The sequence below is a fragment of the Salmo trutta genome, chromosome 23 (assembly GCF_901001165.1).
Source record: "Salmo trutta chromosome 23, fSalTru1.1, whole genome shotgun sequence".
NCBI lineage: Eukaryota > Metazoa > Chordata > Actinopteri > Salmoniformes > Salmonidae > Salmo > Salmo trutta.
Window position 1 is genome coordinate 45,112,417 of NC_042979.1, and position 17,887 is coordinate 45,130,303.

Sequence of the window (17,887 nt, forward strand, 5' to 3'; positions counted from 1 at the left end):
ATATTTTATGACTTGGAACACCATCTGGTCTTTGCCCTGAGCCTGCCTTCGATGTTAAAAGACAAGATCACTTTTTTTTTTTAACCCCAATCTGTGTTATGGGATATAAATGGCATGTTATGGGATATAAATGGCATGTTATGGGATATAAATGGCATGTTATGGGATATAAATGGCATGTTATGGAAGTATCCAGACCTTTCTTTGTGAGATTTCACCCCACCAGCAATATACTTCCTCATACTCGTTCTGCATTTACAGGGGCACAGAACAAAACATGAAAAAAGGCTCCAAAAACACGGAAATACATCCTTTTAGATGTTGGCCACATGAAATTGTGTCATTCCGAACTTTATCCACAACGTTAAATTCCAGTTTGTTGGACTTGAGCAATACTTTTACGTGTGCATGCTACACAGAGAAGTATTATTAAGGAGCCCCATTAGCTGTTGCCAAGGCAGCAGCTACTCTTCCTGGAGTTTATTATGGATCCCCCATTAGCTGTAGCCAAGGCAGCAGCTACTCTTCCTGGGGTTTATTATGGATTCCCATATAGCTGATGCCAAAGCAGCAGCTACTCTTCCTGTGGTTTATTATGGATTCCCATCTAGCTGTTGCCAAGGTAGCAGCTACTCTTCCTGGAGTTTATTATGGATCCCCATTAGCTGTTGCCAAGGCAGCAGCTACTCTTCCTGGGGTTTATTATGGATTCCCCATTAGCTGTTGCCAAGGCAGCAGCCACTCTTCCTGGGGTTTATTATGGATTCCCTTCTAGCTGTTGCCAAGGCAGCAGCTACTCTTCCTGTGGTTTATTATGGATTCCCATCTAGCTGTTGCCAAGGTAGCAGCTACTCTTCCTGGGGTTCTGCTTCATCAATAAGTGCATCGATGATGTCATCCCCACAGTGACTGTACGTACATATCCCAACCAGAAGCCATGGATTACAGGCAACATCCGTATTGAGCTAAAGGCTAGAGCTGCCGCTTTCAAGGAGCGGGAGACTAATCTGGACACTTATAAGAAATCCCGCTATGCCCTCAGACGAACCATCAAACAAGCAAAGTGTCAATACAGGATTAAGATTGAATCCTACTACACCGGCTCTGACACTCGTCGGATGTGGCAGGGCTTGAAAACTATTATGGACTACAAAGGGAAACCCAGATGCAAGCTGCCCAGTCACACGAGCCTACCAGACGAGCTAAATGCCTTTTTATGCTCGCGTCGAGGCAAGCAACACTGAAGCATGCACGAGAGCACCAGCTGTTATGGATGCCAACGCTCTCAGTAGCCGATGTGAACAAACTGTTGGAAATTCACTGCTAGACTGATGGACCTTACAATTATCTGTATGTGTGGGGTACAGAGATGAAGGTAATCCATTTAAAAAATCATGTTAAACACTACTATTGCACACCGAATCAATGCTACTTATTATTTGAGTTTAAGCACGTTTTCCTCAAACGTATTTAGGCTTGCTATAACAAAGAGGTTGAATACTTATTGACTCAAAGACATTTAAATTTAAATTTTTAATTAATTTGTAAAAAATTCTAATAACATAATTCCACTTTTACATTATGGGGTATTGTGTGTAGGCCAGTGACACAAAATCTCAATCAATTTATAATTCAGGCTGTAACAAAATGTTGAAAAAGTCAAGGGGTGTGAGTAGTTTCTGAAGGCACTGTAACGTAATAACATGAACACCATTGTTTTCTGGTGAGGCGATATTGATCTCTCACGGTTTCCGCTGTGACAGTAATGATGTTGGATTGAGAGGATCCTCAGTGATTTGCTGATGTGTATCCCAGGAGAACTATCTCATCTTCAGTTGGAATGGCTAGGACCAAAACATTTCTGAGAGCCTAGTTTTAAAATGTTTTATAAATCAACAGTGGATAGTTAAAATGTTTGGCTTGTCGATGAATAGTTCGAGGTACATTTATTTATTTATTTTTTAAATTATTTTTTAAATTATTTTTTATTTTTTTACTGATGCATAGTGGGGCTTTAATGTTTTCTTTTATCAATGCATAGTGGGTAGTTTAAAGGTAAGTGGGTAAACGGACATTGTAGTGCGATTTCTCTCTTTCATATTTGACTATGGTTTGAAGTAATCCAATCAACAGTGGGAGTCTCGGCTGATGCCTGGGCAGTTTTAACATGGCAAAGTGTATAGACAGGTTTCCTTCTCTTGTACCATAACAAATTGTATATTACTGTATCCCTGCATCTTGATAGAGTAATTGCATAGGTGCACGATCATGTCGTCTGCTTCACGTTGTGTGCTGCACCCAGCCTCGGTTCCACCCACGAGCCGTACATATATTATACATGAGGGTTAAGTTCCCCATGTTTGCAAGCAGACAAACGTTCAGTCATGTTTGAGGCTAATTCACCTTTAAACCATGAACTACTTGCACAGGCCCCATAACCATTCAAAGATTTAGAGTGAAAATACCCTGTTTCTGGATCCCTGTTGTAGAGGTCCTGTTTACTTGGAATAGTATCATGGCACATGTTTACAGTGCAGCTTGTTTACTGACAGATTGAAAAGGTATACAGACTTACAGTGCATAGGATCCCACAGGGCTCCTATTCAGGGCTATAGACAGGCCCTTTCAGGGCTCCTATTCAGGGCTATAGACAGGCCCATTCCAGGGCTCCTATTCAGGGCTATAGACTGGCCCATTCCAGGGTTCCTATTCAGGGCTATAGACTGGCCCATTCCAGGGTTCCTATTCAGGGCTATAGACAGGCCCATTCCAGGGCTCCTATTCAGGGCTATAGACTGGCCCATTCCAGGGTTCCTATTCAGGGCTATAGACTGGCCCATTCCAGGGTTCCTATTCAGGGCTATAGACAGGCCCATTCCAGGGTTCCTATTCAGGGCTATAGACAGGCCCATTCCAGGGCTCCTATTCAGGGCTATAGACAGGCCCATTCCAGGGTTCCTATTCAGGGCTATAGACAGGCCCATTCCAGGGCTCCTATTCAGGGCTATAGACTGGCCCATTCCAGGGTTCCTATTCAGGGCTATAGACTGGCCCATTCCAGGGTTCCTATTCAGGGCTATAGACAGGCTCATTCCAGGGCTAGTATCTGAGAAAAGCATTGGAGCTAGAACAAGCCCATGGGGGACCCGGCAGGAAATATGTCAAGATGGTTGTCTGTCAAATGGAGGCTTCCCAAGCTTACAGGTGGAAGTCTCAGGATCTGTCTTAATGGTGTTCAGTTGTAGGATCTCTGGTTTACCCTGTGGTCTCTGTTTCCTCCAGAGCTGTTACAGTAAATCTGACACAGGCCAGAACCAGAAGATTATAGCAGGGTGTCTTCCTGTCAAAAACCTAAACCTGTCGTAACAGAAAGGAACTGTCCAGTCAGAATCAGACAGCAGTTCTTGTCACAGTGATAGCGAGTTGAGCTGCGTTACAAGCAAAGTTAATTTATATTTTCCAGTGAAAACTAAAAAGCAGAGCTTTTGCCCCCACATGATAAAGGAATTAGCCTTCGAGCATAATAAAACTGTCAGATGTAGGTGAAAAGGGCAAGTTGTTGTCAAGAACGGTTTGGATTCATCATGCGTCTCTCCTTGTGTTCTCATGTTCACATGGGTGAAATAACTCTGTGGTTTGCAGAAAGCCGTCATCTACAGTTTTACACACAATACCACTGCAAATGCCCTTTGTAAAACTCATTTGGGGTTTGGGAGGCTCTGCCAAGCTAAGCCCATGTGGATGGCACACAGTGTTTGCGGCACAATTACAATCAAGGAAACCAAATGGCTTTTAATGGGTTTCCATGTCTAGTGTTATTGTGGGTTTTGCTTGAAATTTTCTTCCCTTTTTTTTTTTTTTTTTTTTGGTAAATTCAGAAATGAGTTCTCCTTAAGCTAGTGGTTTTTGTCAATTGAATTTCCCTCCAGGCCTCTAAGGAGATTCATGGACCAGACCTTGTAGGGGTTATGAGCTTGAGTGAGCGTCCCCTGTGTTGCCTTGCCCATTTCTGACAAGACATGCACAGACTCCAGCTGCTATTGCTTTTAATCCCAAAGTTAGCCATGAGTGACTACTGCTCGCTAACCACAGTGTTAAGTGAGTGATTCTCACTAGTGCCTCTAATCTGATCAGCCACAATGGCTATGGAACTGGTGAACAGCAGAGAACAAGTCTCCTGACTTGGGGAACAGTGTAGAGGTAGGCCTATTCCTTCCTGGTTGGTCCTTGAGGTCTGCGTACCACCCCCACCCCCCCGCTAGACTAACTACTAATTTACCAATCTAAAAATGGGCATAATTTGTCTAATTTTCTGTAATAATGGTATGGGGATAATTCCTGTCTCATTGAAAAGAATACCATCTGGTTTCATCCTGCTGTCATGAGTCGGTAATGTGAATCTAGACTGATGTCTAGATTGTGTCTTTTAATACTGTTCTCCATATGTATACTCAGTAATTATGTACTTCTTGTTTTTTGCAGGTTAGCTTTTGGCTGGTGAGAGAAATTTTGACAGCCCAGACACTGAAGATCCGAGCAGAAATACTGAGCCATTTTGTTAAAATAGCCAAGGTGAGTTCACTCCATCAGACCACTTGGCCACTGAGAATATTGGTTCTAGGGTGAATGAGAAAATGGTGTGAATATTCTTTTCTTTGTAGCCATACTAGTCAGCCAGTTTTATTGAGGAAACATCCCATCATCGCCTGCTGTTCCTTAACGCAAAATGTTGTTGTGAAATCCAGAGGTTCTCCTGGCACAGACACTACAAACCAACCTTTTGAGTAATACCTCCAATGTCCACTAGGCCTTAAGGTTCAGACCAATACTGCTGTCCCTATGGACCCTTGTTCACTCTGAGCTCCCCTCGGTTCACCATCATTTAATTCATTCCAACACTGCCAAGATGTCTCACACTCAAACCCTAAACGTTGATTTGAGTAGATCTCCCCCACATCCACACATACAGTTAATCTGTAATACTATACACAAATATTCAGTTTAATTTAGTTCACCGTCAACTGAACATGTAGCAACTAACTACCCTCCAGCGTATTGAGGGTAGTTAGCTAAAGTACTATGTCAACAGTTTACAGCGTATTGAGGGTAGTTAGTACTTTAGCTATGTCAACAGTTTGCAGCGTATTGAGGGTAGTTAGTACTTTAGCTATGTCAACAGTTTGCAGCGTATTGAGGGTAGTTAGTACTTTAGCTATGTCAACAGTTTACAGCGTATTGAGGGTAGTTAGTACTTTAGCTATGTCAACAGTTTGCAGCGTATTGAGGGTAGTTAGCTAAAGTACTATGTCAACAGTTTGCAGTTGCCACCAAAACAAAGTGTTAGTTTGAACCTCTAAAAATCGTCTAGGGAGTTATTGACATTACGTGGGACTATAACCTGTTGTACAGGGTGTCTGCCGTCTATGCTGAGGTCCTGTTTATACCACCAGGCCATCCTGGTGTGTTACCCGTATGGTTGGCCCAAGCGCTCTGCTAAAGCCCACGTAGCAGTGTCCTTTCCGAGGATCAGGTTGAGAAGTGTAGGTATGAAAATAAACGATATTGCAGATGTTTAAAAAAAAAAAATGTTTTATTCAAACAGACTTCTTGAATCGAAGGTACAAAATGTTAAGTATGACGTTTTGGTTTTTCCAGCTGTATGATTTATGAATGAATAGCTCAAGTAATCATTGTGTGTAGTCATCAACACTAAAACACTGTGGCAGCGCTTTGGTGTCGATCTGGCAAAGAAAATGTTATGCTCCAATTCCGTCTAGTAGAAAAGTACCTGCATCATGTGCTGCTTTGAAACGAGGTGCTGCTTTGAAACGAGGTACTGTTCATCTTGCTCAGCACATCTATCAAGATTTTATTACAGCGCCATAATTATAGGCCTTTTTTGATCCGTCTTAGCTCATTAATCGGCGCCATACATGTTATTCTCTTCATCTCTTTCGCGTTATTCCCCCCCACCCCACTTGGTCACCTGTACGTGTCACGCTTTGTTATTTCTCTTGCAAACCCATGAAGGTTATCAAATAAAACCCAATTTTAGTGAGGAAAAATATGCTGTGAAAAATGCTGGTGGCATATGACATGAACATGGGCTAGCCTTTCAGATAGTTTAGAGCTTTTGAATGGTGAACCAGAACTTTGTCTAAGTGTTTTCCAGAGCTCATAATTCACAAATACTTACGTTTTATTTATCTAAATAATGGTTCACAGTGGAATAATTGAACCCAACATGTTTGTCTTGTTATCTTCTGTGACCACATCTGTAAATCAACTGGAATGCTATTCTCTGATTTCAAAACCAGACCGCTTGAATGAATCTATAAATTTTATCCCCCGGTACAACATTTTCACGTTAAGGTTGATGTCAAGAATTGGATTGGCAATTGTTTTTTTCTGAATTCATTGTTATAGCTTAACCCCAATGAAGGCAACACTCCAGTAATGCATGTGGTGTTCTCTAGTTCTGACGGCCCACTGTCAAAACCAAACAATCACCCAGCGACGGATTTAAAGGGATACTTCTGGATTTTATCTACTTCCCCAGAGTTAGATGAATTCGTGCATACGATTGTTATGCCTCTGTGCCCAGTATGAAGGAAGTTAGAGGTAGTTTTTGTGAGCCAATGCTAACTATCATTAGCACAAAGACTGAAAGTCTATGGGTAATCTGCTAGCATGCAGTCATGATCTAAATGAACTCACCTTTTGGTCCACATGAAAATGATTCGCTCACCTTTTCTTTTTTCTTTTTTTTAAGTGAATTTCAAATGAATCATCACTGTATTGGTTTCCCAGAAACAATCAAACATGACTTATAATGGCCTCTAACAGTGCCCTGCTGGAGTGAGATCCAGCTTACTTAGTGGTCCTCTAGGACCAGAGTTTTGAGGGGAACACACTACGCAGGGTTTATTAAACTGGGTCAGGACCCAAAGTGGGCCCTGGACATGAGAGGTGGGTCATGAGTAATGAGAATACATCTATAATCACACACTATTTCTTGTTAATTTGGATCGTTGGAGGACGGTCAATTTCTCATTTTGGTTTCTGGAGCTGACCTTAACGCCAGCGTATTAGAAGTAATGAAGAAAGCAGACACACCAATGACAAAAAAAACAATAGGTTCTCTCTCTCTCTGTCCGGCCACAGTCCAATCAGGGAGCTGCAGCAGTGAGAGTACCTCCCAGAGGTTATGGTGTAAAGAGCTATGTGGAACCGTGACATCATCATGGACCAGGAAAACAGTCAGCAGGTATATTGACCATTGGAAATGGGGAGGATTTTAGAAATACCAAAAACTGTCAATCAATTCAGTTGGAAATAGGAGAGAGAATTTAATATTTATCTTCTCATTCAGCTAATAGTAGAAAAACGGACTAATTTAAAACTCATGAGGACAGAAGTATTAGGTAATTTTTTTTTAGATGTGGTTGTTGCCGAAGGTTATTCTAGTCAACAGGTTATGGGTCAGTTTCATGTTACCTTCAGGAGTCTGATTCCAATTTGTTTATTATTATTTAAACTTTAACTAGGCAAGTCAGTTGAGAACAAATTCGTATTTACAATGACAGCCTACCAAAAAGAAAAAGGCCTCCTGCGGGGACGGGGGCTGGGATTAAAAATAAAATAAAAATATAGGACGAAACACACAACAGTACAAGAGAGACACTACATAAAGAGAAACCTAAGATGACAACACAGCATGGTAGAAACACAACATGGTAGCAACACAACATGGTAGCAGCACAAAACATTATCGGGCACAGACAACAGCACAAGAAGGTAGACACAACAATAAATCACGTGAAGCAGCCACAACTGTCAGTAAGTACGTCCATGATTGAGTCTTTTTGAATGACGAGATGGAGATAAAACTGTTCAGTTTAAGTGTTTTATTTTACATTTTTTGCAGCTCGTTCAAGTTGCTAACTGCAGCGAACTGAAAAGACGAGCGACCCAGGGATGTGCTATTTATGGATGTATGATTCACTAGACTTTTTTCAATTCATATGTTGCATTTCAGTGAATTTCAATAGATTTTAGAATGAATTCACCCTAATCCTGATATCCAATGGTGGCTGTCTATATTAGACTAAGAGCTAGCACATGTATATGATTTTATTCACAAAGCCAAGTATTCATTCCTCTGGTTAGGCCATTAGTTCTCTCTCTTTCTTGTTTTCTCTTTAGATTTAACTTTTCATCAGCACAGTTTTTAAATCTCTTGGATTATTATTCCAGATGTACCATATAGTGAGGCATTTTTTCTTATGTTGACTGTATACTTCCAACAGTTTTGGATTTGAAATCAAGCAAGTGACCTATGAGGTTAAAGTGCCAGCTTTAATTTGAAGGTATTTTCATCTATACTGAACAAGAGCATCAACGTAACAATTTCTAAGATTTTACTGAGTTACAGTTCATATAAGGAAATCAGTCAATTTAAATAAATTAAGCCCTAATCTTGTGATTTTACATGACTGGGCAAGGACACACCCACTGGGGAGCCAGACCCACCCACTGGGGAGCCAGACCCACCCACTGGGGAGCCAGACCCACCCACGGGGGAGCCAGACCCACCCACGGGGGAGCCAGACCCACCCACGGGGGAGCCAGACCCACCCACGGGGGAGCCAGACCCACCCACGGGGGTGCCAGACCCACCCACGGGGGTGCCAGACCCACCCACGGGGGTGCCAGACCCACCCACGGGGGTGCCAGACCCACCCACTGGGGAGCCAGACCCACCCACTGGGGTGCTAGGCTCAGCAAATCAGAATTTCCCCACAAAATGGCTTCATTACAGACAGAAATACTCCTCAGCACCACCTCAGATGATCCTGCAGGTAAAGAAGCCGGATGTGGAGGTCCTGGGCTGGAGTGGTTACGCGTGGTCTGCGGTTGTGAGCCCGGTTGGATGTACTGCCAAATTCTCTAAAATTACTTTGGAGGCAATTTATGGTAGAGAAAATAACACTGAATTCTCTGGCAACAGCTCTGGTGGACATTCCTGCAGTCAGCGTGCCAATTGCACGCGCTCTCAAAACTTGAGACATCTGTGGCATTGTGTGACAAAACTGCACATTTAGTGACCTTTTATTGCCCCCAGCTCAAGGTGCACCTGTATAATGATCATGCTGTTTAATCAGCTTCTTGATATGCCACACCTGTCAGGTGGAAGGATTTTCTTGGCAAAGGAGAAATGCTCACTAACAGGGATGTTAACTAATTTGTGCACAACATTTAACCGAAATAAGCTTTTTGTGGAACATTTCTGGGATCTTTTATTTCAGCTCATGAAACATGGCACCAACACTTTACATGTTGCGTTTAGATTTTTGTTCAGTATTTTTCGGTGAATCGTTTTAGAAATTATTCCCCCTATTTTAAGGGAGCAAAAAGTATTGGGACAAATTCACTGTGTGTTGAAGTAGTAAAAAGTTAAGTATTTGGTCCCAAATTCATAGAACACAATGATTTACATCAAGCTTGTGACTCTACACATTTGTTGGATGTATTTGCTGTTTGTTTTGGTTGTGTTTCAGATGATTTTGTGTATATAATATACATTGTCCTAACCTGAGTGGCAGATCTGTTTTTGCTCTCTTGCAAACCCCTTAAGGAATTGTCATGCCAAACATATATATTTGATGTGATAATGAATGGCAAGGAGATGGTAGAAACAGATCTGGAACCAGGATAGTGTTTATATATATATTTACTATCCATTGTTTTGTTACTATTGAGGGTATTAAATATACCGTGCTTTTCCTTTCAGAAACTGTTGGAACTGAATAACCTCCACTCTATGGTGTCTGTGGTGTCAGCCCTGCAGAGTGCTCCCATCTTCAGGCTGAGCAAGACCTGGGCGGTAAGAGACCCCTATGATCCAGAACTTTCTTTGTATCTTATCTTGTACTAGAACTGAATGGGAATGTAGTAGAATAGCTCTCAACTGATGTGTCACAAAACTTTCACTTACCTTGGTCATTTTTTGGAACATTCACTTATAAACGCGACCTGTGGAATGTACTGGGAATCGGATTTGGGAGCCTAGTGGCAGTCAGATAAAACACATGGTTACATCTGTGTGGTTGTTTTGTTTTAAAGTCCAGTGTGCTCAGGCTGCTTTTGTATTTGTATCATTTAAAGGGGCGTGCATCACGAACAAAGTCATTTTACTTTGCCTGAGTCATTTATTTCTTAATATATAGTGCATTCGGAAAGTATTCAGACCCCTTGACTTTTTCCACTTTTGTTATGTTTCGGCCTTATTCTAAAATTGATTAAATCGTTTTTTTCCCCCTCATCAATCTAAACACAATACCCCATAATGACAAAGCAAAAACAGGTTTTTAGACATTTTTGCAAATGTATTAAAACTATGACGTTTACATAACTATTTAAACCCTTCACTCAGTACTTTGTTGCACCTTTGGCAGCAATTACAGCCTCGAGTCTTCTTGGGTAAGATGCTACAAGCTTGGCACACCTGTATTTGCAGAGTTTCTCCCATTCTTCTCTGCAGATCCTCTCAAGCTCTGTCAGGTTGGATGGGGAGTGTCGCTGCACAGCTATTTTCAGGTCTCTCCAGATATGTTCGATCAGGTTCAAGTTTGGACATTGGCTGGGCCACTCAAAGACATTCGGAGACTTATCCCTAAGCCACTCCTGCATTGTCTTGGCTGTGTACTTAGGGCCATTGTCCTGTTGTAAGGTGAACCTTTGCCCCAGTCTGAAGTCCTGAGCGCTCTGGAGCAGGTTGTCATCAGGGATCTCTCTGTACTTTGCTTCGTTCATCTTTCCCTCAATCGTGACTAGTCGCTCAGTCCCTGCCCATGCTTGGCGGTGGCGCTTGGCATTCAAGCCAAAGAGTTCGATCTTGGTTTCATCAGACCAGAGAATCTTGTTTCTCATAGTCTGAGAGTCCTGTCGGTGCCTTTTGGCAAACTCAAAGTGGGCTGTCAGGTGCCTTTTACTGAAGAGTGGCTTCTGTCTGGCCACTCCACCATAAAGGCCTGATTGGTGGAGTGCTGCAAAGATGTTTGTCCTTCTGGAAGGTTCTCCCATCTCCACAGAGGAACTCTGGAGCTCTGTCAGAGGGACCATCGGGTTCTTGATCACCTCCCTGACTGAGGCCCTTCTCCTCCGATTGCTCAGTTTGGGCGGGCGGCCAGCTCTAAGAAGAGCCTTAGCTTAAGACTTCCTATTTCACAGCAAAGCCTCCTTCACTCATGCTGCCAAACATACTCTCTTACAACTGACCATCCTACCGATCCTTGACTTCGGTGATGTAATTTACAATATAGCCTCCAACACTACTCAGCAAATTGGATGCAGTCTATCACAGTGCCATCCGTTTTGTCACCAAAGCCCCATATACTGCCCACCACTGTGACCTGTACACTCTCATTGGCTGGCCCTCGCTTCTTATTCGTCGCCAAACCCACTGGCTCTAGGTCATCTACAAGTCTCTGCTAGGTAAAGCCCCGCCTTATCTCAGCTCACTGGTCACCATAGCAGCACCCACCTGTAGCACGCGCTCCAGCAGGTATATCTCACTGGTCATCCCCAAAGCCAACTCATCTTTGGCCGCCTTTCCTTCCAGTTCTCTGCTGCCAATGACTGGAACGAATTGCAAAAATCACTGAAGCTGGAGTCCTATATCTCCCTCACTTACTTTAAGCATCAGCTGTTAGAACAGCTTACCGATCATTGGACCTGTACACAGCCCATCTGTAAATAGCCCACCCAACTACCTCATCCCCATATTATAATTTTTTTTGCTCCTTTGCACCCCAGTATCTCTACTTGCACATTCATCTTCTGCACATCTATCACTTCAGTGTTTAATTGCTAAATTGTAATTATTTTACCACAATGGCCTATTTATTGCCTTACCTCCCTAATCTTACTACATTTCCACACACTGTGTATAGATTTTTCTATTGTGTTATTGACTGTTCATTTGTTTATCCCATGTGTAACTGTGTTTGTCACACTGCTTTGCTTTATTTTGGCCAGGTCGCAGTTGTAAATGAGAACTTGTTCTCAACTGGCCTACCTGGTTAAATAAAGGTGAAATAATAAAAATAAAAAAATAATAATAAATAAATAATTGGGCCATATTGCTTAATTATAAACCGGGTAGTTCCTCCTCGGGCCTTATTGCTTAAATATAAGCCAGGTAGTTAATCCTTGGGCCTTATTGCTTTGGAACTACCCGGTTTATAATTAAGCAATAAGGCCTGAGGAGGTACTACCTGGTTTATAATTAAGCAATAAGGCCCGAGGAGGAATTTTTCTCGTAAAATAGCGATAATATTCCAACCGGGCGACGTTGTATTCATTCAAAGGCTGAAAGAAAAAAATGGAGAATTCTCATGAATGCGCATCTCCAGTGTCACTGTTCCCAGCCTGACCACTCACAAAATCTCCTGCTGTTTTTCGCCCAGAGACGTCATTCCACTTTCTGGCGCCTTCTGACAGCCTATGGAAGCCTTAGAAAATGTCACGTTACAGCAGAGATGCTGTATTTTCGATGGAGATGCCGCAGAAGGAGAACAAATTGTCAGACAGGGCACTTCCTGTATGGAATCTTCTCAGATTTTGCCTGCCATATGAGTTCTGTTATACTCACAGACACCATTCAAACAGTTTTAGAAACAGTTTTATCCCGCTGTGCAAATACTGCCCCCTAGCCCCAACAGGTTAAAGACCAAAGCAAAACATGGGCCACCAACAAACATTCCTGATTTACCTTCCGCATTGAATTATACATTCCTCTATTTTCTCACATTGGAAAGCTGAAGTCTTCACCATGCATATTTATGATAGTGGAAAGCTGAAGTCTTCACCATGCATATTTATGATAGTGGAAAGCAAAATAAGGAGCTTCTAGGTTCCTGTCGGTCACATTTTGAAGTATCTACTGATGAAATACTTCCAACATTATAGTACTGTTCCACTGTTACTGTACATTCCAGATAAACGCCTGCTTCTCTCCATTGCTTTGCGGTGGTTGTTGCGTGCGTTCTCATCTCCAACCCTGTCTCAAACTCTTTTTAAAGAGAGGAAAATTGGGAGTTCAGGAATGTACTGACTACCATATTTTAAAATGTTTTTTATTATTTATCTAGGCAAGTCAGTTAAGAACAAATTCTTATTTACAGTGACAGCCTACCCCGGCCAAACCCGGATGACATTGGGCCAATTGTGCGCCGCCCTACGGAACTCACAATCATGGCCGGATGTAATACAGCCTGGATTCGAACCAGGGACTTTAGTGACTCCTCTTGCACTGAGATGCAGTGCCTTAGACCGTTGCGGCACTCGGGAGCCAAATTCTTTTAGTCTTTTATAATCTCTGCTGTTGTTTTTGGTGGAATTGGGTTCTCACAATATATTTTGCTACCTAAAATATCATAGGCGGATCAAGAGAAAGTGCTGTAAAAGTCATCGGTTTTAAATGCTTAAGAAAATCTTGCTTCTGAACAGTGGATAATGCTGATCGTTCACATGTTTAACATTTACTTAAATGTTTTGCTTCATATAATAATAATAATTGAATCTCCCATATAGATATTTGATAAACATTGAAACAAATCCAGTCATTGGTGATTGTTTTGCCACTTTAGTCTCTTCTGTTGGTGTGGAGGCAGTGCTCTCAGCCCAACGGTAGTAGACCCACTCACTGAAGAGCTTTTCATGTGTTCTCCCAAGGTGCTCTTAACACACACGCACACACACACACACACTCACACACACACACACACACACACGCACAAACACACTCGCGCACAGAGGCACGCCGCCCCCATTATTGCCGATGGATTCTGAAGTGGAATTTCAAAGTACTAGCCTAACCCCCAGGAGAAACACTATCCGCACCTTCCAGCGTTTTTATTCTGTCTGGCAGAACATTGTACATTCAAATGCTCACTACGTGGAGGATTGTCACTGGAAGGCCTGGAAGCACTGGTCAGCACTAGGCTTCTACCATGCATATTACCTGAAGCACTGGTCAGCACAAGGCTTCTACCATGCATATTACCTGAAGCACTGGTCAGCACTAGGCTTCTACCATGCATATTACCTATAGACTAATAGAAGGAGCAAAGCATATTTTTGAGTGTTGAGCCATTTTGCCATGCGCAATGCCAAGCGTCGGTGTAAAGCTCTCCGTCATTGGACTCTGGAGCAGTGGAAACCCGCTCTCTGGAGAGCTGAATCACGCTTCACTATCTGGCAGTCTGATGGACGGATCTGGGTTTGGCGGATGCCAGGAAAACACTATCTGCCCCAATGCATAATGCCAACTGTAAAGTTTGGTGGAGGAGGAATAAAGGTCTGGGGCTGTTTTTCATGCTTAGGGCTAGGCTCCTTAGTTCCAGTGAAGGGAAGCAGTTTGGGGATGGCCCTTTCCTGTTTCGGCATGACAATGCCCCAGTGCACAAAGCGAGGTCCATACAGAAATCCCAGCAGCATTGCTGTTCTTGACTCAAACCGGTACGCCTGGCACCTACTATCATAACCCGTTCATAGGCACTTCAATCGTTTGACTTGCCCATGCACCATCTGAATGGCACACATACTATCCATGTCTCAAGACCAAAAAAAGGACAATTTTTATTATTTAATTTCACTAGTCCTGCATGTTGGCGCTCAACGCCTGTTTTCACTGTACCCTGCAATCAAAACTTGCAACCCTGTACATGTGACTATTAAACAATCTGAATATCTTTCTTTAACCTGTCTCCTCCCCTTCATCTACACTGATTTCGAAGTGGATTTCACAAGTGACATCATTTAAAGGGATCATAGTTTCCACCTGGATTCACCTGGTCCGTCTATGTCATGGTAAAGAGCAGGTGTTCTTAATGTTTTGTACACTCAGTGTATGTGATTTTTATATGTAAGCAAGGTTTGAAATGATTGTCTTAGTCAAATATATTTGTTTGGGTTCTTGCGAATTTTTTTTTTTATTTTTATTTTTTAAACATTTTTTGCAGTCAATTAATTATTTGTGATTATGTTCTGGGCCCTTGAGCATCCGCTCAAGAAAAAAAATTAATCTAGTTGTGAATCTGTGGTTTACATTATACAGGGCTATTGCATTCTGGGAGGGTGAAGTTTCAATAGTTGGCTTGTAGAACTCCAGCAAAGTTAGTTACAGTTGCTTTGGGGGGGGGGGAAGCATTATCCACAAGCTGATTTGCTTTTTGTAATTATCGTCTATTGGGATAACTGGGGTCAGAGCGTTCACTTCCATTGGGCTCTCTCCGTTTCCATCTAGAAGACCAGATGACAGATTTCAAGTCATTTCTCTTTCCTCACAGGGCTTTAAAAACATATTGACTGTATGAACCCAGTACTGTCACTGGCAGTCAGCAGAGAGATCTGTTCACTTGGAAAGGATATGCCTGGAAAACCTGTGGTGCTTCGATAATGACATCCAGAGAGAAATGTAAAGTACACACACACTCCCTGAATATCAAAACTAGATGAGTTGGCAGATTTCTGAAACAAAATGTCTGTTGAATTGTAGAAATAAATGTAATGGTAAGATGCCGTTGATGATGATGACTATGATGGTAATAGCACAGTATTCCATCAGGCGAATTTAAAACGAGTACAAACATATATACCAGGTGTGCTTTCCAGAAAGCTGGCTGGACTCTCTGGCGGGCCTTTCCGCCCTTGGAGCCAGTTGGGAAAGCGCTTACATCCTCTCCTGTGATGTGGCCCCGACAACAATAATGAGAAATTAGTTTATGAGAGTGTATATTTTATCCCCTGTCGCTACCTCACCTGCCACGTTATCAAGGAATTGATCACTTGCTCTGCCAATTCCTGGAAAGAAAATTACACCTCACCACCATGCTAGACGGCAGCTCCCACCCCGTAATGGACAGGGGTACAGAAAATGCAGTTTCACTGCGGCTTAGTGGATATGCTGATGGCGAAACAGGTCTTTCAATAAAGATTAATGTCGCTGTACAGCCCCCCCCCCCCCCCCCCCCCAGGCCATGCTTTTGGGTCAAGTACTGCAACTGAAAGCAGTCGTGCACTAGGCAGCATGCAACTGTGCCATCTAGAAGCTGCAAATGGTGACACTTTCTCTCTGAGTCTTTTAAAAAGTGCACTAGGGTCACCATATCAGTGCTTTTAAAAGTGCACTAGGGTCACCATATCAGTGCTTTAAAAAGTGCACTAGGGTCACCATATCAGTGCTTTAAAAAGTGCACTAGGGTCACCATATCAGTGCTTTAAAAAGTGCACTAGGGTCACCATATCAGTGCTTTAAAAAGTGCACTAGGGTCACCATATCAGTGCTTTAAAAAGTGCACTATGGTCACACCATATCAGTGCTTTAAAAAGTGCATTAGGGTCACACCATATCAGTGCTTTAAAAAGTGCATTAGGGTCACACCATATGAGGGCCACAGTATGTGAAGCAAACAGCAGACTGCTGATTTAAACAGATTCTTTTCATTGTGAACCCACTTCTAAGAGATCTGAGTTTACTGTGTAAGTCGGTTTAATAGCGTTTTGGCTGTTTTTTTTAGGTCAGTCGGCAATAGTTTCCATAACTCTGTGTGTGCGCACATGTTCGTGTTTACTGGTAATGATGTCTGAGGTATAACGACCCCAGCCCATCCAGTTCCAGGTAATTTTATATAATGGTGAAAATGACTCGCTCCGTGCCGGGAATGACTGTTTGTGAGCCGTGAAATTGGGTCGTTTTGTTCCAGGCCATTAAAACGTACGTGTAACATTGTTGGTTTTTGAATGTTTTAAACATGACATTGGATTTCATGACGTTACAAGAGCACGGAAACGGCAGCATATTTAGGGTCACCGTGGCCAGTGTCATTGATTCAAAGAACTGTGTTCTGACCACTTGTGCTGAAAGTGGTTTGTCCTTGTCAATGCTATTTGCATAGGATGAGTGTACAAAACATTATGAACACCTGCTCTTTCCATGACATGGACTGACTTGGTGAAAGCTACAATCCCTTAGTGATGTTAATTGTTACACCCACTTCAATCAGTATAGATGAGTGGTGTCAAACTGGGTCAAGAACTGCAACGCTGCTGGGTATTTCATGCTCAACAGTTTCCCGTGTGTATCAACAATGATCCACCACCCAAAGGACATCAAGTCAACTTGACAAAACTTTGGGAGGCATTGGAGTCAACATGGGCCAGCATCCCTGTGGAACGCTTTCGACACCTTGTAGAGTCCATGTCCCTGATGAATTGAGGCTGTTCTGAGGGCAAAATGGAGGTGTGCAACTCAATATTTGGAAGGTGGTCCTGATGTGTTGTACACTCAGTGTATGTTACAGTGCTGGAGACAGAGGTATAGTAGGTAACCGAAGTGTTCTCTGAAAAGCATGATATGTTTGAGGACAGAAAGGTCAAGGAAATGTTCCCTCTTTTTTTCCCCCATTATGGCGCCTCTTAGTGGTTGGAAACAAAAGCGTTGGTTTGAATCTCGGTCGGGTCCATTCGGTCTTTCCCCTCTTGCTAATTGGTTGTGAAGACAAGTGGGACAGCTCTAACCCCTGGAGTCGGAACGTGTGTTTCCTGTGCTTCCTTGCTCCCACCATCTCTCCTTCCCTCCTTCAACGTGAGCTGCTTCCTAGTCCTCGACAAGAAAATAATCCACCGTCGCTCCACCGCACATGTCCATATTAAAAAAGGACCTCAACTCAACCACAGTTTCCATCCGACAGTAAACTATACCTCGCAGAGTAAGTTTCTGTCTGTATTGTAATGCCAGGAATAACATTAAGATGCTGACCACTTCAGATTTTACATTTTATTCCATTATATAAAATCGTTTTCAGTTTATCCTGTGGCAGTG

At 42.6% G+C, this 17,887-nt stretch overlaps 1 protein-coding gene across 4 annotated transcripts in view; it reads left to right on the forward strand.

Moving 5' to 3' along the window:
- LOC115160139 (ras-specific guanine nucleotide-releasing factor RalGPS1) overlaps positions 1–17,887 on the forward strand; it is a 254,873-nt gene that overhangs the window by 84,797 nt on the left and 152,189 nt on the right. For all 4 annotated transcript variants that reach the window (XR_003869012.1, XR_003869013.1, XM_029710493.1 and 1 more), the window contains exons 6-7: positions 4,483–4,572; positions 9,794–9,886. Coding sequence is in view for 2 of the 4 variants with exons in the window: in XM_029710493.1 (XP_029566353.1) it covers positions 4,483–4,572; positions 9,794–9,886 (183 nt within the window). In the remaining 2 variants the exon portion in view is untranslated. The remainder of the gene's footprint in view (positions 1–4,482; positions 4,573–9,793; positions 9,887–17,887) is intronic.